Genomic DNA, 25766 nt, shown 5'->3' on the forward strand with positions numbered 1-25766 from the left:
AAAGAAATAGTATTTTTCAATGTACCTCATACAAATACTGTAGTGCAATCTCTTTATCATAGAATCATAGAAGATTAAGGTTGGAAGAGACCTCAGGAGGTCATCTAGTCCAACCCCCTGCTCAAAGCAGGACCAATCCCCAACTAAATCATCCCAGCCAGGGCTCTGTCAAGCCGGGCCTTAAAAACCTCTAAGGAAGGAGATTCCACCACCTCCCAAAGTAACCCATTCCACCGCTTCACCACCCTCCTAGTGAAATAGTGTTTCCTAATTTCCAACCTAGGCCTCCCCCACTGCAAGACCATTGCTCCTTGTTCTGATATCTGCCATCACTGAAAACAGCCTAGCTCCATCCTCTTTGGAACCCCCCTTCAGGTAGTTGAAGGCTGCTATCAAATCCCACCTCCCTCTTCTCTTTCGCAGACTAAACAAGCCCAGTTCCCTCAGCCTCTCCTCGTAAATCATGTGCCCCAGCCCCCTAATCATTTTTGTTGCCCTCCACTGGACTCTCTCCAATTTGTCCACATCCTTTCTGTAGTGGGGGGCCCAAAACTTGACACAATACTCCAGATGTGGCCTCACCAGTGCTGAATAGAGGGGAATAATCACTTCCCTCCATCTGCTGGCAATGCTCCTACTAATGCAGCCCAGTATGCCATTAGCTTTCTTGGCAACAAGGACACACTGCTGACTCATATTCAGCTTCTCATCCACTGTAATCCCCAGGTCCTTTTCTGCAGAGCTGCTGCTTAGCCAGTCGGTCCCCAGCCTCTAGCGGTGCATGGGATTCTTCCATCCTAAGTGCAGGACTCTGCATTTGTCCTTGTTGAACCTCATCAGATTTCTTTTGGCCCAATCCTCCAATTTGTCTAGGTCACTTTGGACCCTATCCTTATTCTCTAGCATATCTACCTCTCCCCCCAGTTTAGTGTCATCCACAAACTTGCTGAGGATGCAATCTATCCCATCATCCAGAACATTAATAAAGATATTGAACAAAACCAGCCCCAGTACTGACTCCTGGGATACTCCACTTGATACCGGCTGCCAACTAGACATCAAGCCATTGATCCGACAATCTAGCCAGATTTTTTTTTGTTACATAACTTCATTCAAAAACAAAACAATGTAGAACTTTAGAGGCTACAGGTCCACTCAGCCTTATATTTTGTTCAGCCAATCACTAAGACAAACAAGTTTGTTTACATTTATGAGAGATATATTTCTTATTTACAATGCTTTTTATTTACAATGTCACCTGAAAGTGAGAACAGGCATTTGCATGGCACTTTTATAGCCAGCGTTGCAATGTATTTATATGCCAGATATGCTAAACATTCGTATGCCCCTTCATGCTTCAGCCACCATTCCAGAGGACACGCTTCCATGCAGATGATACTTGTTTAAAAAAAGTGTTAATTAAATTTGTGACTGAACTCCTTGGGGGAGAATTGTATGTCTCCTGTTCTGTTTTTCCTGCATTCTGCCATATATTTCATGTCATAGCAGTCTCGGATGATGACTCAGCACATGTTTGTTTTAAGAACACTTTCACTTGACAAAATGCAAAGAAGATACCAATGTGACATTTCTAAAAATAGCTACAGCACTTGACCCAAGGTTTAAGAATCTGAAGTGCCATCCAAAATCTGAGAGGGATGAGGTGTGGAGCATACTTTCAGAAGTCTTAAAAGAGCAACAGTTCAATACGCAAACTACAGAATATGAACCACCAAAAAAGAAAATCAACCTTCTGCTGTTGGCATCTGACTCAGATGATGAAAATGAACATGTGTCAGTCTGCGCTGCTTTGGATCATTATTGAGCAGAACCCATCATCAGCATGGATGCATGTCCTCTGGAATGGAGGTTGAAGCATGAAGGGACATATGAATCTTCAGCACATCTGGCACATAAATATCTTGCGATGCCAGTTACAACAGTGCCATGCACCTGGTCTCACTTTCAGGTGATATAAACAAGAAGCGAGCAGCATTATCTTCTGCAAATTGTAAACAAACATGTTTGACTGGGCAATTGGCTGAAGTAGAACTGAGTGGACTAGTAGGCTCTAAAGTTGTACATTGTTTTATTTTTGAATGCAGTTATTTTTGTACATCTACATTTGAAAGTTCAACTTTCATGATAAAGAGACTGCACTATAGCACTTGTATTAGGTGAATTGAAAAATACAATTTCTTTTGTATTATACAGTGCAAATATTTGTAATAAAAATAAAGTGAGTACTGTACACTTTGTATTCTGTGTTGTAACTGAAATCAATATATTTGAAAATGAAGAAAACATCCAAAAATATTTTAAATATGCTATTCTATTGTTTAACAGTGTGATTAAACGCATGATTAATCAAGATTTTTTTTAATCACTTGAAAGCCCTAGTAATTTTGTTTTGTCTGCAAATTTTGTCCCCCTTCTCACGTACAGATCCTTAGGGGATCTCACTATTTACCCTCTCCATTGTAAAAACTGAGGATTTGGTTCTAACCTTTGTTTCCTATTTTTAACCAGTTACTGATCCCTCTTATCCCATGACTGCTTACTTTGCTTAAGAGACTTTGGTGAGGGACTTTGTCAAAGGCTTTCTGAAAGTCCAACTACACTATATCCCCTGGATCACCATTATCCACGTGTTTGTTCACGCCTCAAAGAATTCTAATAGATTGGTGAGGCATGATTTCCCTTTATAAAATCCAAGCTGCCTCTTTCCCAACAAATCATGTTCATATATGTATCTGATAATTCTTTTCTTTAAGAACATAAGAACGGGTCAGACCAAAGGTGCCCCAATGCCAAGTGCCCCAGAGGGAAGTAACAGAGCAGGTAATCATTAAGCAATCCATCCCATCACCCATTCCCAGCTTCTGACAAACAGAAGCTAGGGACACTATCCCTGCCTATCCTGGCTAATAGCCATTGATGGACCTATCCTCCATGAATGTATCTAGTTCTTTTTTGAACCCTATTATAGTCTTGGCCTTCACAATGTCCTCTGGCAAAAGAGTTCCATGGGATGACAGTGCATTGTGTGAAGAAATACTTCCTTTTGTTTGTTTTAAACCTGCTTTACTATAGTTTCAACCAATTTGCTTGGTATGAAGTTCTGCTTTCCAGCCTGTAATTGCGAGGATCACCTCTGGAGCTTTTCTTAAAAATAGAAGTTACGTTAGCTGCCCTCCAGACATCTGGTTTCAGAGGCTGATCTAAGCGATAGGTTACGTACCACAGTTAGTAATTCTGCAATTTCATATTTGAGTTCCTTGAGAACTCTTGCATGAATACCATCTGATCCTGGTGACTTCTTACTATTTAATGTATCACTTTTAGAGCTGTCAATTAATTGCAGTTAACTCACATTATTAACTCAAAAAAAGTAATCACAATTAAAAAAATGAATTGTGATTAATCACAGTTTTAATCACACTGGTAAACAACAGAATACCAATTGAAAATTATTAAATATTTAATAATGATTATTAAATATTCCTAATAGTCACTTAAAATCTATCTTTTTCTAGTTAATAAACTTGACTTATTGCTTCATTTTGATTGAAGTGTTTGGGAAACCTCCAAGATATTTGAGATAACATTTGAGATAACAAATGCTGGTACATAATCATTCTAACTGTTGGAATGAAAGACTGTCTATGAGCTTATATGGTCCAGGGGTCTACTGAGCAGTATAAGATGTAAATTTCTGGGGTGTCAGGCTGGGACTGGGGATATGTGGATGTCACCCTGTGTGTAATTCATGGATGGCTGAGACAGCATTCATATAGTCAGCTGGGAGTGATTTTACATGCTAGTGTCTGTTCACAGCAAAGCAGAATAAGAGGCACCCCAGGCTGTAGGGTTGAGGGCACACAGCAGTTCAGCAGTCCAGATTGTACCTCAGCAATCAGGGGTAATGGACGCCCTACCTCCATGTCAGCCCTCCCACACCAGAGCAATCAGGATAAGGCAGATCAGCTGCTCACAACTCATTGTATACATACTATTGCTGGAATCTCTCTCCTCCATGCCCTCCCATCTAGTTTCTGTGCCAGGGGTGTGATAGAGTCATGTGCAATGGCAGCGTGCTTTTACTGCACCTTATCAAGCCAAATACAGTGTGTTTTGCAGCTGTTTGGGGGACTCCTGTATACAATGCCTTCTGTTCTTGTTGCCCTGTAATGCATTCTGTGGTCTGGGAGATGTTTATAACTGATTCTGTCTTGTGGTAGCAGAGAGAAATATGTTCACTATGTGGTTGTTTCTCTGTTAGCCGGTACCTTGTAATGCAATGATTAGTGCCTCCTATTACCTTACAATGCTGGCTGTGCTCTGTGTCAGTGTTGTCACACCAGGTTCTTCTTGAACAGACTCTCAGCTCACATGGGGAACTGTGGTTCAGACAAATATCCACTAGGAACAGTCTGGGGAGTCTGTTCAGTGCTCTCATCGAGACCTGATCCCAGTCCCCAGGAAGGAAAGACAGGTGCACTGACTCTCTCCACCACCAAATCCCAGGACTGCGTTGTAACTAAGCTTATTGGCTCCATGAATGTATGCTGGAGGGACCTGGCTTTCCTGGGGCATATCGAATCGGGGTAAATACAAGTGAGCCACAGATTGCTCCCAGAAATGGCCTCTCCCTGCTCTCACCACATTCTGCCCTGTCAGCCAAGGTCTCTGCAACCCTTCATCTTCCGCCTTTGGAGCCCTGCTAATTAGAGATTAGCCTTGAAAGTCTCCTGGGAGCTATCTGTTGCTAACTTGAATGAAAGCATGGAAACTCCAGGACTGTGCAGCCAGAGTCCCAGGCAAACCCTGCGAGCAGTCAGCCACCAAGTGCAAGGCACCTTGCAGTCAGGCCAGGCAAAGGACATGAGGCAGCATAGCAAACAGATCTCTCTTGGCCACAAGAGTAGAAATAATCCATTCCTCACCTGTCACATTGGCCATTTCTCCTCTCCTTTGAAGAACTCTGCTGAATTAGAATTAATCAGTTCTCATTTGGACAGATATCAATCCCTGAGGAATAGGAGCTGAATAGAAACCAGTTGCAGTTGAGGGGGAATGGAAGGAATACGGTGTGTGTTGTTTTCTGAGTATGAAACACTACAGGACACTCACTTGTTTAGCATAAAGAAAAGGAGTACTTGTGGCACCTTAGAGACTAACAAATTTATTAAAGCATAAGCTTTCGTAAGCTACAGCTCACTTCATCCGATGCATCCGATGAAGTGAGCTGTAGCTCACGAAAGCTTATGCTCTAATAAATTTGTTAGTCTCTAAGGTGCCACAAGTCCTCCTTTTCTTTTTGCGAATACAGACTAACATGGCTGCTACTCTGAAACTTGTTTAGCATGTGATGGTATCACCTGGGACTTTAACACTTTAGATACCATGGTGATGGGTAGACTTAAATAATGCAACCTTCCACTGCATCTCCCTGTGTAATACTGCCTGAAGCAGGCAGAAGTTGGTGGAAAAGCCCCATTAATTGACCTATTCAGTTTGCTTGCTTGTATAAAAGCATTCCAACACAGATAAACTTGTCACGTGCAGCAATGGCAAGTGAACCGTGCTGGTCTTCCTACAGTGGGCAGCCAGTACTATGATGGTACCTCTGAGGGATTGTTGCTGGCAGATCTCTAGAACAGTGCTTGGGGCCAGGTTAGGTTAAGGGTCATTCCTACATATTCTTGGGACTATTCTAGAGACAGTAATTAAATGGCAAAAAACTTACCATGTGACAGCTCGTGTCCTTCCAGAACATCCAGTTCAGCAAAATACTCAGATGCTCACCCATGTAACATGTGCTCTATCTCAGGAATCAGCTGCATGCAGGAATGCATCTGCATGTACTGAGTGGTGAAGGCAGGAATGGGGCAGGTGGGGAGAGGTATGTATGACATTCCCCTCTGGTGTTATCTGGACCAGTGATCTGCGAGGTCACTCCAATATTTGATTTTGGGAGCCAACCTTACCCTGCTCTGCTGAGAGAACCCCATTCCTGGGCTGTTCACACACAGCCTCTGGCTTGTAAGCTGCTCCCAGCTACTTGCAACTGAATGACACTAGCCAATATCTCCGGTCCCAGACACAACCCCAGGAATCTGTCTTGCAGTGTCCAATTATGCCAGCTGGACACTGCAAGCTTATATAAGTTCGTCAGTTTAACAAAGAAATTGATATGTACCAGGCTTGTTATCCCAAAAGGAGTCTCTGACATGCTTCAAACCAAGCACGCTGCTTCAGGTAGAATAAACAAACTTCGGGGTAGGGGTTGGAATGGTGGCAGGGAAGGGGTGGGAAAAGGTGGGCCAGGTGGGGCCTCATGGAAGGGGTGGAGTGGGGGTGGGGCCAGGGTCAGCAATGGGAGGTGTCAGTGATGCAGCCCTTGGACCAATGCACTAGTCCTCATGTGGCCCTCATGGCCATTTGAGTTTGAGACCCCTGCTTTAAGCCATGAGGATACATTTTTAGCCTCATAACTATATACATGACATTATAACCTATAACCTTAATATAACATTACTGTAACAATTACTATAACATCACTATAACAACCATGCTCAGTGCATCATGAACCTTCCAAAGACACCCAACATGACAAATTTTGCATTGGATACCACACAATCATTTTATAAAGATGAACATGAGGGTGTAGGGTGTTCCCCTGAGGTACAGAGCATCACACCTCCCCTCTTAGTTTACTGCAAGAGGGTTAGTCACTGACTACCTCAAAGGCAGTTTGTGGTATAGTTCTCTTGGCATCCAGCCATTAAGGCCATGAGGCAGTGTGCCTCAGTTTCCCCATTCACACATAGCAAACAAGGTTTTTTATGGTTACTTTGCTGTGATAAGCTTTAACCCTCTTTACAGGTATTAATTGAAAAGTATCATTATCACAAGGTTTAACATCCATGTCAAAATTCTTATCCCCAAAACTTAACATTAATACCAAAATTTGTATCACAGATGGTGTTTACAAGTATCTTTATGCTACCACGCTCTCTGTTTAGATAGTGTAGTTTGAGGTTAGTTTGTTCATTACCCATGGTGTCTTTTGACTCTCTCCCATGTAATTAGTCACTGGCTTTTCTTTCCCTCCTGTCTTTCCCTTTGTGTGAGCTCTTAATTTAATCATGTTTTTAGAATTTTGGTGCCTCAGGGTTTGACAAGATAGGGGGATCAGGGAGATCCTGCACATTGGCTGGCCCTTTGAGGAGCAGTCTCCCAACTTCAGGACTGTACATATGCAGAAAATCCAGCTCCCCTTTTGGGGTTACCCTGTGTTTCCCCCTCCCAGCACTGAGTCCTTCCCTGCCCCCTAGAGGGCTGTGATCTGTGCTCTCTGGGCTAGGTGTGTTTACCCTTTGATCAGATTCAACTTTTCCGAGCAGCTTTCCCATAACTGCTCTCTGTGTTTAACTAGCCTGGGGGAAAACACCCCCTTCTCTGTTAGTTGGGTCATTTGTATTCTGAAAAACTACCACCTGGCAATTTCCTGGTTCCAACTCCTCTGTTATCACAGGCATTGGAACTGCATCTTGATTTAAAGAGACACGGTTACTTTCCAAAAATGTATCAGAAATTGGGAAAATTGGGACCTGGATTGTGGTACCCTTCACCATCCCTTTCTCTGTCCCTGAGAAGTCAGCTGTGTGACTGCTCCCCTCCAGGAGGTCAGTTACACAGTTCCTTCTCAAAACCTGGGTCACAGCCTGAGTGCCTGGGTACACAGATACTGACACTGCCATCTTCCTGGGCATCCTGCCCCAAGTGACCATTGAGGAGACATTCCTGTACTCCCACTATTCCTTCACCAGTTTCCTTCTCTGGGCTACCACCTAAGACACATTTCTCTGTGCTCCCTAGGAAGGGTTCTGTCTCTTGTTCATCTGCAGAACTTTGCCAGCTAACAAATGGGACCATTTCCTTAATCACTGATAACACCTCTCCTGCCCTAGCACCTGAGGGCACGTTGCTTTCTGCTGGAAAGGAACTAGTTTCAGCTCCCCACCCGCACTTGGAAGCACCCTGCTTCCCTGTTTTACAGAGTCACAGGAATCCACACCCACCTCAGTGGTTTCTGTGATTCCATGCCCCTTCTCTGGGCTCTCTGGGACATATTTCTCTCTGCTCCCTAGAGTCGGTTTTGCCTTTGGTTCAGCTGCAACCTGCTGGCAGCTAACAACCTGGAAAGTTCTTCCCTGGCAGGCATTCCACCCCCATCCCTTCCTTATGTGGTGTTGCCTCCAGCTGCAGTGCAGGAGTTGGTCTCAACCACCCTCCCACCTGGAAGCATGTGGTTTCTCCCTGCGGCAGAAAAATCTAGGAGATTCTCCCATTCTCTCAGCAGTTTCTGAGACCTTACCCTTTCCCTCGGGGTCCCAGCATAAAACTCTCTCCTGCTGCAGGTAAATACTTTACCCTGAGCTACGCTGTCAGCAGTGGGGCGGGGTAGGAGGGCAGTCTGTAGTTTACTGCTGGCTTACTGAGGGCTAGGTTGAAATGGTAGCTGGTGAGTGTGGAGAGGTTGTTAAATTTCTCCAGTGTGGTTCTGGGCTGGGGTTCTGAGGCAGCGCAGTGTCTGAATTAGGGCACATTGCACCTTTCCTTTGCACTGAAAAAGCAGAGTGTGAATGAGTGCATTATGGGTGTATGAGGTGCCCTTCCACAGGGTGAGTTAAGGCTGTGTGGGCATGTACCTTGACCCCATAGTTCTTGGTCCTCTGAAGTTTGTGTTTTGCTAAAGGACACAAGCAGATCCCAGGGAACCTTAGCCCTGCAGTAGGGGGTCTTCCCATCTAATTTTCTAAGTTGTTTTAACAGAAACAAAAGTGCTGGTATGAGTTGGTGGTCCTTGTGGCCTTTGCACATAGCCTTCAGGCCAAATGGACTGCCAACCATGGCCTATGCCCTTCTCCCCTCCTGGTCCCTTCCAGTTCACCCTCCCCTGACTACGCTAGTTTCTCCAGGGAAGGGCAGTGTCCCTGATGTGGCTATGTGGAAGTGTACTCAGGTGTCCAACTGAACCCAGCCTTGGAATCTGACTTTCTGCAGTTGATGACAGGAGAACCCCAGGGCTCTTTGAAGACCCACCACCATTTTCTGCAAAGGAGCTGTATCCTGTGCACTGCTTGGCCAGCCTGAGTTTCCCTGCACATTCCCCCACCACCACCACTACCACCACCACCACCACCACGTACTCAGCACAGGAAGCTCCAAGAGGTGTAAAGTGGGCTGGCCCATTCATCTACATGTGATGGTCTCAGCTGAATGAGACCACCTCAAGGCGAGAGAGAGCCTGAAACTATCGCTCTGAGACCTGTGAACTGCTCCATTCCTGGCAGTGGGTGTTCCCTCCTGCCCTCCCCAGCGCTGGAGTGTGTCTGGTATGTGTCAGGCATGCCCGTTCTCAGATACTCCCCCCCACTGGGCTCAGCAGTGTGTTCATGATATATGGTCCATGCATGCGTGTTCTAACCTCTCCATCCAGAGGGGCAGCGCTTCCCCATGTTCTATCTCATGCCATGGGGGGCGTAAGAGAATTGGCTCAGACCCCCGTAGAGAGATAAGGCACCCCAGATTCCAGCTCACATGAGGGCAGGTAGAAAGCGGTGCTCACATCCGCCTGGTAAGGCAAACCCCCCCAGAATCTGGCTCCCAAGCAGTAGGGCAGGAAGGAGGGGTCAGACCGCCAGAGACATGCAGGGGTCCCCAGGTCCTGGTACACTTAGGGTGGCAGGGGGAGGAGGTAAGACTCATGTCTAGAGGGGCAGGAGCCCCTAGATCCTGGCACACAACAGGAAAAACTATTTCACTAGGAGGGTGGTGAAGCACTGGAATGGGTTACCTAGGGAGGTGGTGGAATCTCCATCCTTAGAGGTTTTTAAGGCCCGTCTTGACAAAGCCTTGGCTGGGATGATTTAGTTGGGGTTGATCCTGCTTTGAGCAGCGGGTTGGACTAGATGACCTCCTGAGGTCTCTTCCAACCCTAATCTTCTATGATTCTATGATATTCCCGACCCTGTGTTCCTCACATGAGCCCCCCATCATCTCTCCTTCACCACCCATCCCCATTTATCCCCCTCCCCTCAATGCAGCCGCAAACCCCTGTCACTCCGATGCCCCCCACTCCTCCACCCCCTAAAATGCCCTCCTTTGTCAGCAAACATTCACATAACATAAGAACGGCCATAGAGTGAAATCCATGAAGCACGCAAGCTTTAGTAGACCTGCCTGGAGAAGGAAACTCTTTTTAAAATAACAAAGGCATTGGATTTACCCTAAAGGGCTGGTGGGTGCCAGGCACTCTGTCAGGGTAGCCCTTGAGTGCTGGACAATATGGTGTGCTGATTTGAGCCCTGCTTTGATCTCAGCTCTGCCAGAATGTGTCAACTTTAAGAGAAACTGTTTTTTCCCCAAGGGCGGTCTCTCGGGACCCCATGGTCAAATGGGTCACTGGCCATTCCCCCCGCTCCAACAAGGCACACCAAAGTTCAACTCAATCTGATTGACTATGTGGATTTTAGAGCACTTAGAAAAGTCAAGCTTTAAACAGAATGTTGATCTCAACCTGAACTGTAGCAGAGCTGCCACTCCACTATATGTGTCAGCAGGAAGCCGTCTTTCTCCACGTTGCCACTAAAGAGCACCACGGTGCTTGCTGGGCTGCTGGTTCCCACTGCCAAATACATGGTGCTGAAGCCCATTGCTACTCCTCTTCCCATCTGACAAGGAGCATTCCCCATCCTCCACAATAAGGAACAAGGAACATCTTTCCAAAGGGAAAGGAAGGCAATGTCTCCTGGCATCCAGTTCAGACAAGGGGCAGGTTGTGCAGATTTGGGTGTTGAAGGTACTCAGTTAATGCTGCTCTGTGCCTGGCATATTTGGCTGGGTTTTGTGCTTCTTCCCAATCACCTGTGCTCTCTCATGTGTTCCTGTTTTGCTGCATTAGGACATTTGGGCTGAGCCTCAGCACTGACCTGAATAAAGGAAACAGCCTGCTGTTAATTATAGTCCGTGAGATGGGCTTGTGGCATTTTAACTGTGCCTTTTCCTTTCCTTACAAGAACAAGATGATAGTGAAGATGGCTTTGCTTCGTGCGCTCGGCAGGTTTGAGAATCCCAGGGTAGGAAAGGCCTGCTTTAGACTTTACTCTCTGCTTTTCGAAAGATATTACAAATGTTTAACATTCTAATATAGACAGAGAAAAACACTCTTTTGTATCATGGAAACATTCTGAGAACTATACGGAGGTTGTGAACAAGTCTCTGACCGTGGAACCCTGTCAGTAAATTAATAAAATAGGTCTCCGGGGTTCTGCTATCTGCCAAGCATGTAGAATTCAACAGCTAACTTCCAGTCTTCCCTCTGCTCCCCAAACCACCAAAAGGAGAAGGGTAAGAACGAAGGAAAAGAAAAGGGGTGGCAGGCCTAGCCTGCCTGAATGCCACACCATAGAAAAACAAACATTCGCCTTAGGGTACGGGTTAGGTTTGAGTGACAGAGTCAAAGCCCAGCACAATGAGGCAGGCAGTGCAATTAGCAGGGCTGAAGCTCCTGGGTGCTATGTGTGAAATCAGAAGGATCAATGGATAATGTATCTGCTTGCAGGAAAATATATCCGCTTGTTTGTTAGAATCAGCCTGTTCAACAACAGGAAGCCCCGTAGCAACCCATTGACTGTCCTCCTTAGGTCTCATTCTTAGCTTTCCACATGCAGCCTGTTCCCCACCAAAAGCCAGTTTTGTGTGGACCCTCAAGTGTTAACTTTACTCTCCGTGAAGCCAGGACACTGGGGCGTAACTCCCCTGTAACTCCTACTATGACAGGTGTGGGCAAACTTTTTTGGCCCAAGAGCCACATCGGCATTGCAAAACAGTATGGAGGGACAGGTAGGGAAAACTGTGCCTCCCCAAACAGCCTGGCCCCCGCCCCCTATCCACCCCTCCCACTTCCCACCCCCCTCAGAATCCCAACCCATCCAACCCCCTGCTCCTTGTCCCCTGACCGCCCCCACCAGGACCCCACCCCCTATCCAACCTCCCCTGCTCCCTGTCCCCTGACTGCCCTGACCCCTATCCATCCCCTGCCCCCTGCCAGGCCCCCCGACCCATCCAACCCACCTCTTGTCCCCTGACCACCCCCTCCCGGGACCCCCGACCCTAACTGCCCCCCCCAGGACCCCACCCCCTATCCAACCCCCCCCGAACCTCCACCCCATCCAACTGCCCCCTGACTAACCCCCAGGACCTCCTGCCCCTTATCCAACCCCCATCCCCCCCGCCCCCTTACCATGCCGCTGAGAGCGGCAGGACAGCCTTATTGGAACAGCAGGGGGGACAGCAGGGGAGGGGCTAGGGACTAGCCTCCCTGGCTGGGAGCTCAGGGGCCAGACAGGATGGTCCCATGGGCCAAATGTGGCCTATGGGCCATAGTTTGCGCACCTCTGTACTATGATAATGAGCAGGCCCTGGCCCCGTTAGGAGTAATACCTAGACTGAGGAGATGAGGCCCCGTTGTGTGCGTATGAAACATGCGAGAGGACCGTTGCAGTCCCTAGGTTATGACCTCATCAGATCTCACAGGCTAGAAAGCACTGGCTCTGCTACAGTGGCTGACTGAATGGGAAGCCTGTGTGAGCTACCTGTAGTCCTGCCTTGTCTCCACAGAACTCAGAGGGGCCGTGGCCTCCACTGTGTGCAGGTCTCACATATCTCAAACGTCTTCAGAAATAGCTGCATCTACTTCAACCTTTGTCTTTACAAAGCCTGCTCCCCAGGGCGCTCTGAGTGGCGGCTCCTTCTTGGAAGTCAGAAGCCCTCAGACCTGAGAGCAGGAGAGATGCAGTGTCACAAACCCTTGGTCAGGGAGTCAGCCCTAGCAATAATAACTGCAGGGAAACTACTCCAGCCAAGAGGCAGTGAGTCTCCCTGGAGGTCAGTAGGAATTCTCTGCCCCTCTGAACCCTGGCAGAACTACACACTCCACTGAGACCAGCAGTGCAAAGCTCACTAAATTATGGGTGATATTTTCTTTCACTGTTTTGCAGAAAAATGAATGGTTGTGTTTGAACTGCCAAACTCAGAGGCTGCTAGAAGGAAGCCTAGGAGACCCTGCTCCAATACCACTACCTGCTTCAAAGCAGCAGCCAACAGGATCCCACCAACACCAACCAGGGGGAGCTGATCAGGACAGAGGAGGTCCTCAACCTGTAACAGCTCAGAAGTCAGAAATGTCTACTCCCCAGGACAGGAACCTCCTCCAAGGAAAGTATCTCAGGACTTCAGAGCAAAGCAAGCTACAAGCAATGACGAAAGAGAGCAAGCCCACTGCCCCCTCAGAAGAAAGGCCACTGCCGAAACTTCCTGGTGAGGCTCCAAAAGTTCCTGAAAGTGCATCGCCAAAGGGGAAAAGCATGGCTGCAAAGCCAGAAGCAGAGAGCAAAGCAAGCAAGGCAGTCACTGAGGCTCAGCAAGTGAGAGAGCAGGAGGTAAGCACCTCTTCTCCCTCCCACTTTACTCTTACCTCCCACTGGACTGGCCTGTTCCTGCCAGGGGATAACATTGCCTTGTACTCAGAGCAGGCAGCGCCCCCTCCTACCCTAGGGAGAGGTCTGGGATGGAGGCATTAGCTAGCAGTCTGTGGGGGGCAGAGGCTGGGAAACAGAAAGAACATGGTAGCCTCAGAAAAACAGGGCTTGGCCATCAGGTCTGACCCAGTAGAGAGCTGGAGAAAGCATGTATAAATAACTGCACTGGGGAAGCGATGTCCCACAGTCCGTCAGAAATGTGTCATGTCTAACGCTTTGATTCCAATCCCAATTTCTCTGTCAGCACTTTGGGAATCACTGCACAATCCATTCTAGTAGGTAGTGTCCTTCGGACACCGGGCCCAAACATCCGGGAGAGTCAACAACAGGCTGCAGAGAAGGGGAATGTCTTACGGTGACATTACAGGCTGCTTCCCCTCTCACTCAGATGGTTCCCCCGGTGTAACTCCACTGACCTCAGCTGAGTTACTCCTGCTTTATACAGTGTGACAAAGTTCCTACTCTACCGTGGTGGGTCTTGCACTTATTGGATTTGCTCGCCTCTGAGATTCACGGCAGCCCTAAGACACCCTGGTTCAGTGTCAGATCAGGGGATATCCTGATCTGCTCATGTCAAGGTTCCTGCCCTCCCCGAACTCTAGGGTACAGATGTGGGGACCTGCATGAAAACCTCCTAAGCTTACTTTTACCAGCTTAGGTTAAAACTTCCCCAAGGTATAAACTATTTTACCTTTTGCCCTTGGACTTCCACTGCCACCACCAAATGTCTAACCGGTTTTATTTTATTAGGAAAGAGCCCATTTGGAAACATCTTTCCCCCCAAAATCCTCACCAAAACCTTGCACTCCCCTTCCTGGGGAAGGTTTGATAAAAATCCTCACCAATTTGCAGAGGTGACCACAGACCCAAACCCTTGGATCTTAAGAACAATGAAAAAACATTCAGTTTCTTACAAGAAAAATTTTAATAGAAGAAAAAGTAAAAAGAATCACCTCTAAAATCAGGATGGTAAATACCTTACAGGGTAATTAGATTCAAAACATAGAGAATCCCTCTAGGCAAAACCTTAAGTTACAAAAAGACACAAAGACAGGAATATCCATTCCATTCAGCACAGCTTATTTTCTCAGCCATTTAAAGAAATCATAATCTAAGCTTGTCTCCTCTGTTTTTTCCACCAAATGCATCCGATGAAGTGAGCTGTAGCTCACGAAAGCTTATGCTCTAATAAATTTGTTAGACTCTAAGGTGCCACAAGTACTCCTTTTCTTTTTGCGAATACAGACTAACACAGCTGCTACTCTGAAACATATCTAGCTAGATTACTTACTAAGTTCTAAGACTCCATTCCTGTTCTCTCCCCGGCAAAAGCATCCCACAGACAGACCCAGACCCTTTGTTTCTCCCCCCCTCCAGCTTTGAAAGTATCTTGTCTCCTCATTGGTCATTGTGGTCAGGTGCCAGCGAGGTTATCCTAGCTTCTTAACCCCTTACAGGTGAAAGGGTTTTTCCTCTGGCCAGGTGGGATTTTAAAGGGGTTTACCCTTCCCTTTATATTTATGACAGCTCATGTAGGTTATTTCCCTGGATCGGGGCCTCTTGGGCCACTACACATGCCTCTCGCTGTGTGCAAGCTTTCAAGAGGTTAATGTGATAAATCTGTTCTTGTTTTCGGTGTCCTGTCTGCCGCACCTTGTAGGTTACTTCCCCCACAGATTCAACCACCTCATAGGGCCCCTGCCATTGGGCCAAAAGCTTGCTTTCTTCTGTGGGTACCAACACTGTCACCCTATCCCCTGGTTGGAACTGTTGGACTTTTGCCTAGCGATTGTAATGGGCTCGCTGGGCCTCCTGCACCTTTTCCAAATGTTCCCATACAATACGGGTGACCCGGGCTATCCGTTCTCGCATCTGCAACACATGGTCAATTATAGTTCTCCCCTCATTGGGTTCCTCTTCCCAGATTTCTTTTGCGATATCTTGTATGCCACGGGGGTGGTGTCCGTATAATAATTCAAAGGGGGAAAATCCAGTTGAGAGGCCTGAGGTACCTCCTGGATTGCAAACATAAGGTAGGATAGTAGGGTGTCCCAATCCTTCCCGTCCCGACTTGCCACTTTCCTTATCATTGCCTTGAGGGTTCGTTTAAACCTTTCTACCAGCCCATCGGTCTGCGGATGATAGACTGAAGTTCTCAGGGTATGTAAATGGAGCAGCATACAGAGGTCCTTCATTAGCTTCAACATAAATGGAGTACCTTGGTCTGTTAATATCTCCTTTGGTAGCCCCACTCAGGCAAAGATTCCCACCAACTCTTTAGCTATCGTTTCAGAGGCCATGTTCCGGAGGGGGACAGCTTCTGGGTAGCGAGTAACATAATCCAGAACGACAAGTATATGTTGGTGGCCCCGGGCTGTCTTCTCCAGGGGTCCTACTAGGTCCATGGCTATTCACTCGAAGGGGTCCTCTATGATGGGAAGGGGTACTAAAGGTGCCCTCAAGTGGGGACGGGGACTGTGCAGCTGACACTCCGGGCAGGATGCACAGTACCTCTGCACTTCTTCATGTACTCTGGGCCAGAAGAATCGTAGCAGGACCCATGCCAGGATCTTCTCTACCCCCAAATAAGTTTACTATGGGCAAGACTTAATACAGCATTCTGGTGTTTTTGAGGTATTAGGATCTGTTGTACCTTCTGCCCCTGTACTGGTGCAACCCGGTATAAGAGATTCTTCTTCATTATGAAATAGGGTCCTGGTCCCTGGGTTTTCCCTTCCATGGGGACCCCATCTATTTTGTTCACCTCCTTCCTAATGTTGTCATACCTTGGGTCTTCAGCCTGGTCCCGTCCAAAATTTCTTTTCCCAGAGCTAATCTGCCCGAGATCTAGGGGGCCAGTCTCTGTTGCCTCTACTGGTTCAGAGGCATTCGGGTGTGGGTCAGTCTCGGGTGCTTCTCCCTCCTGGGTGGCCTCCTTTTCAGCTGCTCGGGTCCGCCTACCTACGAGAGCGACCCTCTGGCTTGGGCCAGTATTCGGGTTCCCAAGGCCTCAGCTGCCCTTCTTTCCCTTTTCATCTTTCTACACTGTCTGGGAGTGGAGAACAAATCTGGGGATATTTCAGAGAAGATTGGGGGTTGACAGTCTACTGTGGATGCCTCACTAACTTCAGGGCTTCCCCCTTTCTCCAATTCCCCTACCGGGAGTAAGTCTCCAAACCCTGGGAAGTCCCTCCCTATCAGCACCGGGTATGGGAGTTTAGGGACTACACCTGCTGCTACCTCAGTAGTGTTCCCTGAATCTTGATTTTTACTGGGATGGTGGGGTAATAACCAACTGTCCCATGGATACATGTTATCCCCGTATGCTTAGCCCACAGCAGCTGACTACGCTTCATGAGGTTCCCTGAGACAAGCGTGATAGCACTCCCCGAATCAACCACTGCCGTGGTCTCTACCTCATTTAGTTTCACTGGTCTGGTGTACATATGTGGGGTTAGTGAGACCCCCACAAGGTGGATTAGGGAGCATGGGTCTGCCCAGTTCCCCAGGTTACATTGCATAGGCTCCTCAGCATTGGGACACTGTGCAGCTATGTGTCCCCACTCCCCGCAGGCGTTACATCTGAATGGAGCCCTAGGCTTTCCCCAGTCTCTTGGTTTGGGCAGTCTAACATCACGATCCTTTTCCCCCTCAGTGCTCCAACTCTTTGTGGCTTCTGGTGGGCCTTCAGTCCCTCTCTTTTTCCCCCCGGCTCTCCTGGTGGCCAAGTCACCCGAGCTCTAGGGCTTGGTGCTGCTAGTTTAACCAGGGGTGTTTTTTCTTTAACTGGTCGGGTCAGCTCCCTCACCATCCTTCACCTCTCTACCAGTGCAACAATCTCGTCATAGGTGAAGGGCTCATTCTGGCTTACCAGGCGCAAAGGTCTGGCGGTAACCCTCTTATGTACCAGCCGATGACAAGAACCTCTAGTATCTTCTCCGGACTCCGGGACTCAGTTCATAACTACTTTCGTGCGAGATGGATGAGGTCATATAATTGGGACCGCGGGGTTTTGTTTTCCTGGTACCTCCACTCATGATATCACTGGGCCCACACTGTGGTCATTACCCCAGATCTGGCCAGGATCTCTGCTTTCAGTTGGGGATAGTCTGCCGCAGCCTCTTCAGGCAAATCATAGTAGGCCTTCTGGGCCTCCCCACACAGGAATGGAGTGAGGATGCCAGACCACTGTTCTTGGGGCCAAACCTCCTCTAAGGATGTCCTCTCAAAGGCTAGGAGGTAAGCCTCTACATCATCCTCCCGTGTCATATTCTGCAGCCAATTGCTGGCCCGCATGACCCACGTCCCATCATGCCCGCAGTTCAGCTCTGTAAGGGCCTTTACCTGGTTTACCAGTTCCCACAACATAGCACGGTCTTGAGCAGCCTGGTCCATCAGCAGATGATTAGTCTCTTGCTGCAGCTGCACTGCCTCCTGTTGTGCGGCTGCCTGGAAACAGATAGCCTCCTGCTGGGCAGCCGTGGCTTGTATCAGTGCCTGTACTACCTCCTCCATTGTGGTGGGGGGGGGGGATCTTCTCCTCCTTTTTTTGTTTTTTGGGAGGGGTTGGGGTTTTTTTTGTTTTTTTTTTAAATCACCCTCCTTCTTCCGCTGTGCTGTGCACACCAAATCCCACTGCTCACACCAGTTGTGACAAAGTTCCTCCTCTACCTTGGTGGGTCTTTCGCTTATTGGTGGATTTGCTTACCTCAGAGATTCACGGCAGCCCTAAGTTTGGTTGTTTTTGTGAACCCACAGTCCAGTTCAACTCCTCCTCTGTCTGATCAGGAGTTGGGAGGTTTGGGGGAAACCTGGGCCTGCACTCTACTCTGGGTTCCAGCCCGGGGCCCTGTGGAATGCAGCTGTCTAGAGTGCTTCCTGGAACAGCTGTGCGACAGCTACAACTCCCTGGGCTACTTCCCAATGGCCTCCTCCCAACACCTTCTTTATCCTCACCTTAGGACCTTCCTCCTGGTGTCTGATAATGCTTGGTACTCCCCAGTCCTCCAACAGTCTGCGTTCTCACTCTCAGCTCCTAGTGCCTCCTGCTCCCAGCTCCTCACACACGTGCCACAAACTGAAGTGAGGTCCTTTTTAAACTCAGGTGCCCTGATTAGCCAGCCTTAATTGATTCTAGCAGCTTCTTGATTGGCTGCAGGTGTTCTAATCAGACTGTCTATCTTAATTGTTTCCAGAAAGTTCCTGATTGTTCTGGAACCTTCCCTGTTACCTTACCCAGGTAAAAGGGACCTACTTAGCCTGGGGCTAATATATCTGCCTTCTATCACTCTCTGGTAGCCATCTGGCCTGACCCTGTCACAGTGGGTGTTGGGAATTGGCCCAATGTCTCAACAGTGAAAGAATTCCAGGTAGATGAAGTTATACAAATGAAAGAGTCACTAGCAGCTGCTGCATGGGGAGCTGAATGATGGGCCAGAGGGCAGGTCAGTACCAGACCGGGAGGGTACTGAAGAGCGAATGGGGGAGTAAGTCCCTGGAACATTGAATCCCCAAGGGCCATGTGGAACTGGCTGCAGAGCTAGCTGGGAAGAGTGGATGGTCTGTGTGGTGCCAACTGGGCTGAAGGGCTGAGCTCTCATTTCTGAGAGCAGGAGACTAGTCTGGCTGCAGCCACCTCCTGGAGCAGAGATTTTGGAAGAGCACAGGAAGGGAAGTGCAGTCATAGAGGTGGGAAATGATGCCAGCACAGAGGGGGGTGACTAAGGGTGTCAGCTGAGCCTGCTCAGGGAGGGGTAAACTCCAGGAGGATCCTAGACAGCTGTGACTTACTAATAGAAAGCTCTGGAGACTCCAGGATTTCTGGCCTGGGTGTAAGTTAAGGGCTGGGCTAAAGAGAACTTGTTACCTGGAAGGAGCAATATAGTCTTTGAGCCTGAGACTGATGGTGCTCACCCTGCTATGAATCAGGAGTAATGTCAATGAGGTCAGAGCACTTACATGGTGTAAAACTGGTACAGGGGAACCCCTTGAAGCACTCACTGGGAAGTCATGTTAGTGCTGGCAGGAGATGAAGCAGAACAAAGAATGGTTTCAGAGTAGCAGCCGTGTTAGTCTGTATTCGCAAAAAGAAAAGGAGTACTTGTGGCACCTTAGAGACTAACAAATTTATTAGAGCATAAGCTTTCGTGAGCTACAGCTCACTTCATCGGATGCATTTGGTGGAAAAAACAGAGAGATTTATATACACACACAGAGAACATGAAACAATGGGTTTATCATACACACTGTAAGGAGAGTGATCACTTAAGATAAGCCATCACCAGCAGCGGGGGGAGGGAAAGGAGGAAAACCTTTCATGGTGACAAGCAAGGTAGGCTAATTCCAGCAATTAACAAGAATATGAGAGGAACAGTGGGGGGTGGGGTGGGGTGGGGTGGGAGAAATACCATGGGGAAATAGTTTTACTTTGTGTAATGACTCATCCATTCCCAGTCTCTATTCAAGCCTAAGTTAATTGTATCCAGTTTGCAAATTAATTCCAATTCAGCAGTCTCTCGTTGGAGTCTGTTTTTGAAGCTTTTTTGTTGAAGGATAGCCACTCTTAGGTCTGTAATCGAGTGACCAGAGAGATTGAAGTGTTCTCCAACTGGTTTTTGAATGTTATAATTCTTGATGTCGGATTTGTGTCCATTCATTCTTTTACGTAGAGACTGTCCAGTTTGGCCAATGTACATGGCAGAGGGGCATTGCTGGCATATGATGGCATATATCACATTGGTAGATGCGCAGGTGAACGAGCCTCTGATAGTGTGACTGATGTGATTAGGCCCTATGATGGTATCCCCTGAATAGATATGTGGACAGAGTTGGCAACGGGCTTTGTTGCAAGGATAGGTTCCTGGGTTAGTGGTTCTGTTGTGTGGTGTGTGGTTGCTGGTGAGTATTTGCTTCAGATTGGGGGGCTGTCTGTAAGCAAGGACTGGCCTGTCTCCCAAGATCTGTGAGAGTGATGGGTCGTCCTTCAGGATAGGTTGTAGATCCTTGATGATGCGTTGGAGAGGTTTTAGTTGGGGGCTGAAGGTGATGGCTAGTGGTGTTCTGTTATTTTCTTTGTTGGGCCTGTCCTGTAGTAGGTGACTTCTGGGTAGAATGAGTCAGAGGAGGTGGGGCACTGGGTGTCCTCCCCACAGAGGTGCCCCAGCATGAGACAATAGCTGGAGGTGAGAGCCCGGGACTGGGACCTGTTGCACTTTCTAATGGCAGAGTCATGGTCAGCCCAGGCATGAACGTACTGCTGACAGCTGCATGCTGAGCAGCAGAGAAAGCTGCGTGAGTTGGTGCATTGTTACACATGCCTGCTGCTTCCCCAGGCAGCACTCCAGTGAAGTGGAGCCGTCTCCTGGGCAAACACTAAGGAAACCAACTTCACAAAGGGCTCCTTGCACAGATGGCTGTTGAGACGTCTCTAGTTGAATAACTTCTGTCTGAAAACAGATCGGGGTCACTCTGGGGTAGCTGGGGGTCACCTCTTTTCACAAGTTACAAGTTGGGTCCCAGGTGGTCCATGTTCCACACCTGTTAGGGATCCCAGCTTCAGAGTCCTTCCATGTCCTTCTACTTCCATCATGCCTAATTGTGGTGTCAATGAAACTGGGTTTATTTCTGTCAGTGGTTGACGAGGATCCTGCATTACTTTCCTGGGATCGCCTTGATTTTTCAGAGTGCTTTGCAGAACTCTCAGTCACTGAAATTAACAGGCATTCAATGGCCTCTGTCACCAGAGGATACTGCTAGTGAACCCTGTTTTCACTGCTTTTTTGTCCGGCTGTGCAGGCGTCCAAGGCACAAGGACAGAGATCTTCAGCCTCTCACTTTGCAGGGCAGCAGGACTAGTCCCTTCCTGAACTCAGATCTAATTACAGGTTCTCCAATTTCTATTTGAAGATTAAAAAGTTCATTTCTGAGGCTGGGCTTGCAGCTACTGCAGAGTTTACTGATAAACACAGCACTCAGCTGAGCAGCAGTTGAATTTATCAAATGGCCTTTTGGACCATTTGCAGCTCTAGGGAGTTTGGCATGAAGAACGGAGGCAGGGTTTGTATTACAGGCAAAATACTATCTTTGTCAGACAAAAAAAAATGTCCATCATCAGGCATTGGCAGAGAAGGAGAGAAGGTGGGACTGGCCCTAACTGTACCAGAAATTGTAAGTAACGACACAGCTGGCCCAAGGGTCAGGACTGTCCTGCTCCTCTCTGTCAGCTATAGGGAGCTATTGTTAAACGATTGCTGAGTCCCCAGGGCAGGAGAGGCCCTAATGCCACCTTGAACATAGACAGCCCTCTAGAGAGAGAGTTAATATCTCGGGCAGACAGGCTCTGGGAGGAGCCACAGCCAGCCTTGGGGAAAAGGAGACCCCTGGGTGATGGAGGGGGGGTACTTTCAGAGTGTATCATTTGTGTGAGGCCCAAAATCAGGGTTACGGCAGCTGCCCTCAAGGAACTCCTGGAGTATTCGAAATAATTGCACATGAAGAAGCAATTTATTTCAGGGGGGAGGAAACGCTTCCAGTTTTGAATAGCACTGATTTAATGCTCATAAAAGCATCAAGCCAATAACACTTGGTCCATAGCCAGGCCTGATGCCAGCAGGTCAGGGCAGCATCTCCTTTCACAAGGAAGCCTTGCTGATGCCCTGTCATCCTGGCCTGCTGCCTCCCTCCACCCCCCCATTCCCAGCCTTAGGCTCTGACACCCCTGTGCTCCTCCAGTTAGAGGCCTGCTCGGAAGAGAGAGGCCTGATCTTACTAAATTATGTGGGAGTTTTATGATGTGCATAAACACCTATGGAAGACTGTAATCCCCATACATGTGACCTGAGACAGGGTTTGTATCCAGCTTTCTATCTGGAGAATGCTAACACATTAACCCAAAGTGCTCCCTGTTCCCCCTCAAGTTGTGGTTGTCTGCCATGTGTGAGGCCATTTGAAGACAGTTGACCTGGAACTCTTCCTCAGAACTCCTCCAGGTGACTAGAAAGTTTCCTAATATTATAATAACCATTGGCCATGATTTTTGAAAACTCATGGCGATTGGGGGACGTCCCGGATGACTGGGAAAAGGCTAATGTAGTGTCCATCTTTAAAAAAGGGAAGGACGAGGATCCAGGGAACTACAGGCCAGTCAGCCTCACCTCAGTTCCTGGAAAAATCATGGAGCAGGTCCTCAAGGAATCAATTTTGAAGCACTTAGAGGAGAGGAAAGTGATCAGGAACAGTCAGCATGGATTCACCAAGGGCAAGTCATGCCTGACTAACCTAATTGTCTTCTATGACGAGATAAATGGCTTGGTGGATGAGGGGAAAGCAGTGGATGTGTTATTCCTTGACTTTAGCAAAGCTTTTGATACGGTCTCCCACAGTATTCTTGCCAGCAAGTTAAAGAAGTATGCGCTGGATGAATGGACTATAAGGTGGGTAGAAAGTTGGCTACATCGTCGGACTCAATGGGTAGTGATCAATGGCTCCATGTTTAGTTGGCTGCTGGTATCAAGCGGAATGCCCCAAGGGTCGGTCCTGGGGCCAGTTTTGTTCAATATCTTCATGGATGATCTGGAGAATGGACTGCAGCCTCAGCAAGTTTGCACATAACACTAAACTGGGAGGAGTGGTAGATATGCAGGAGGGTAGGGATAGGATACAGAGGGACCTAGACAAAGTAGAGGATTGGGCCAAAAGAAATCTGAGGTTCAACAAGGACAAGTACAGAGTCCTGCACTTAGGATGGAAGAATCCCATACACTGCTACAGACTAAGGACCGAGTGGCTAAGCAGCAATTCTGCAGAAAAGGACCTAGGGGTTACAGTGGACGAGAAACTGGATATGAATCAAATAGTGTGCCCTTGTTGCCAAGAAGGCTAACGGCATTTTGGGCTGTATAAGTAGGAACATTGCCAGCAAATCTAGGGATGTGATCATTCCCCTCTATTTGGCATTGGTGAGGCCTCATCTGGAGTACTGTATCCCATTTTGGGCCCCACACTACAAGAAGGATGTGGACAAATTGGAAAGAGTCCAGCGGAGGGCAACAAAAAAGATTTATGAGGAGAGGCTGAGGGAACTGGGATTATTTAGTCTGCAGAAGAGAAGAATGGGGGGGGCAGGGATTTGATAGCTGCTTTCAACTATCTGGAAGGTGGTTCCAGAGATGATGGATCTAGACTGTTCTCAGTGGTAGCAGATGACAGAACAAGGAGTAATGATCTCAAGTTGCAGTGGGGGAGGTTTAGGTTGGATATTAGGAAAAAAAATTTCACTAGGAGGGTGGTGAAGCACTGGAATGGGTTACCTAGGGAGGTGGTGGAATTTCTTGCCTTAGAGGTTTTTAAGGTCAGGCTTGGCAAAGCCCTGGCTGGGATGATTTAGTTGGGGAATTGGTCCTGCTTTGAGCAGGGGGTTGGACTAGATGACCTCCTGAGGTCCCTTCCAAGCCTGATATTCTGATTGTATTTATTTACATACAGAAACTAAATTAATAGAACTCAGTTTCTGAAATGTATTTACACTTCAGTTGAGTAACCCATCCCCCTTTTGTTAATGTAGCCATTTGTAATATATTCATATTGGATGGACTGTGTGTTAACTGTTCTTACATACCAGAGAATGTTTGCTTTTAGAAAAGCTGATTTTAATTTAATCTGGGAAGTATTTTTACTAATGTTCTTATAAATTGCTTATAACGCATTCCTAGAGCCTGGAGGGCAGCTAGTGACCATCCCAGGCCAGAGTTACAAAATTAAGCACACATAAATATTTGAGTGTGCCAGTTCCAGATGCATGCACACAGATAAGATATTGGTACATGCCCACAAACAGTGAGGTACCTAACTGACCAGGTACTCATGCAAACACATCTGGATTCTTGGTGTACAAGTGTGTGCATGAATGCATACTGCTAACTTCATGAGTTGTTCCTTCCTCAGTACTGGCCAAGTGTTGGTAACATAGGAGAGTGTTATTGAAATCATGTTGGTACCAGGCCTGTTTACCAGCTCTGGGCAATCACCAAACCAGATTCCCAGTAAACCATGGAGTCGATTCTCCAGGCTGCCTGGGACCGGAACACAGTGGAAAATGACACAGATCGGCTTTAAAGGGCCTAAACTGCTTTCTGGTTACAAAGCCAGAAGACTTGTTTGTTCTACATGTTAAGCTTGTGGAGCCCTGAGAGCAGCCTCGGGCAAGCCCAATGACATCTTCAAACTGCGGGAATGGTGTCTAAACTCTGGGATTGGAAATGTAGAACACAGCCTTCCAATCTTGCAGGGGTAGCTCTTTGTATTTCCCCTGCCCTGCACTGTGATCTCAGCAGGCACATTTCTGTGGGACTCAGATCAGGGAGATCGTTGGAGTCAGGTGCAGGCTGCCCATTGGTATCATTGATAAAAACACACAAAGTGAAGTGGATGCGTTAGAAATGTGAAAACTGATGTACAATGGAAATGATCCACTGAGTCCGTTCTGACGCAAAGCCAGGAGAAATCCTTCTACTGAAGTTTCTTTTCAGTCTCAATATGCCTTTTTATAAGTTTGCAAAATGTTTGCCCTTTCAAGCAATTTAATGACATTTCCAAAACTTGCTGATGAAATGTTGTCTGGCCCCCCCCGGCCCCATTCCCTACTAGCTCTGGGTTCATGGAAAAGCCCAAAAAGTCACCCCTGTCAACTGGTTACAGCTGTCAGAGGAGGAGGTGGTGATTGGGCCAAAAGGTGGGAGCCAAAAGGCTGAGCCCTGTGCTGTTCTTGCCACTCGGGGCTCATCTACATGGGCAGTTTGTAACAAGCTGGGTGTAAAGCTGCTGCACAGGAGCCTGTCATGCACTGACTGTTCTGGGTCCCAGCTGATGTGCACTGACAATTCATTAATGTACTTTGATCTAGTCCTGCTTCAAAGAGGGCTAGATCAAAGCACGTTAATGAACCATTAGTGTGCATCAGCAGGGTCCAAACACACAGTGTAGACTGCACAGGCTAGTGGAGGGAAGATTCACATCCCAGCTTGCCATGAGCTAACTGGTCATGTAGCCCTGAATGGCCTTAAGAATGTGTCACTTATAGCTAAAAGAAAAAGGTGTCACAAGTACTCCTTTTCTTTTTATGGATACAGACTAACATGGCTGCTACTCTGAAACCTGTCA

The 25766-nt window shown here is 47.7% G+C and overlaps 1 protein-coding gene across 6 annotated transcripts in view; it reads left to right on the forward strand.

Annotated features, from left to right (window-relative positions):
- BSN (bassoon presynaptic cytomatrix protein) overlaps positions 1-25766 on the forward strand; it is a 510614-nt gene that overhangs the window by 388680 nt on the left and 96168 nt on the right. For 5 of the 6 annotated variants that reach the window (XR_005293922.2, XR_006282593.1, XM_038409469.2 and 2 more), the window contains exon 4: positions 13071-13511. The exons of the other annotated variant lie outside the window; for it this stretch is intronic. Coding sequence is in view for 3 of the 5 variants with exons in the window: in XM_038409469.2 (XP_038265397.1) it covers positions 13071-13511 (441 nt within the window). In the remaining 2 variants the exon portion in view is untranslated. The remainder of the gene's footprint in view (positions 1-13070; positions 13512-25766) is intronic. 6 annotated transcript variants of the gene reach the window in all.

This window comes from Dermochelys coriacea, chromosome 7, assembly GCF_009764565.3.
Source record: "Dermochelys coriacea isolate rDerCor1 chromosome 7, rDerCor1.pri.v4, whole genome shotgun sequence".
In the NCBI taxonomy this organism is placed as follows: Eukaryota; Metazoa; Chordata; order Testudines; family Dermochelyidae; genus Dermochelys; species Dermochelys coriacea.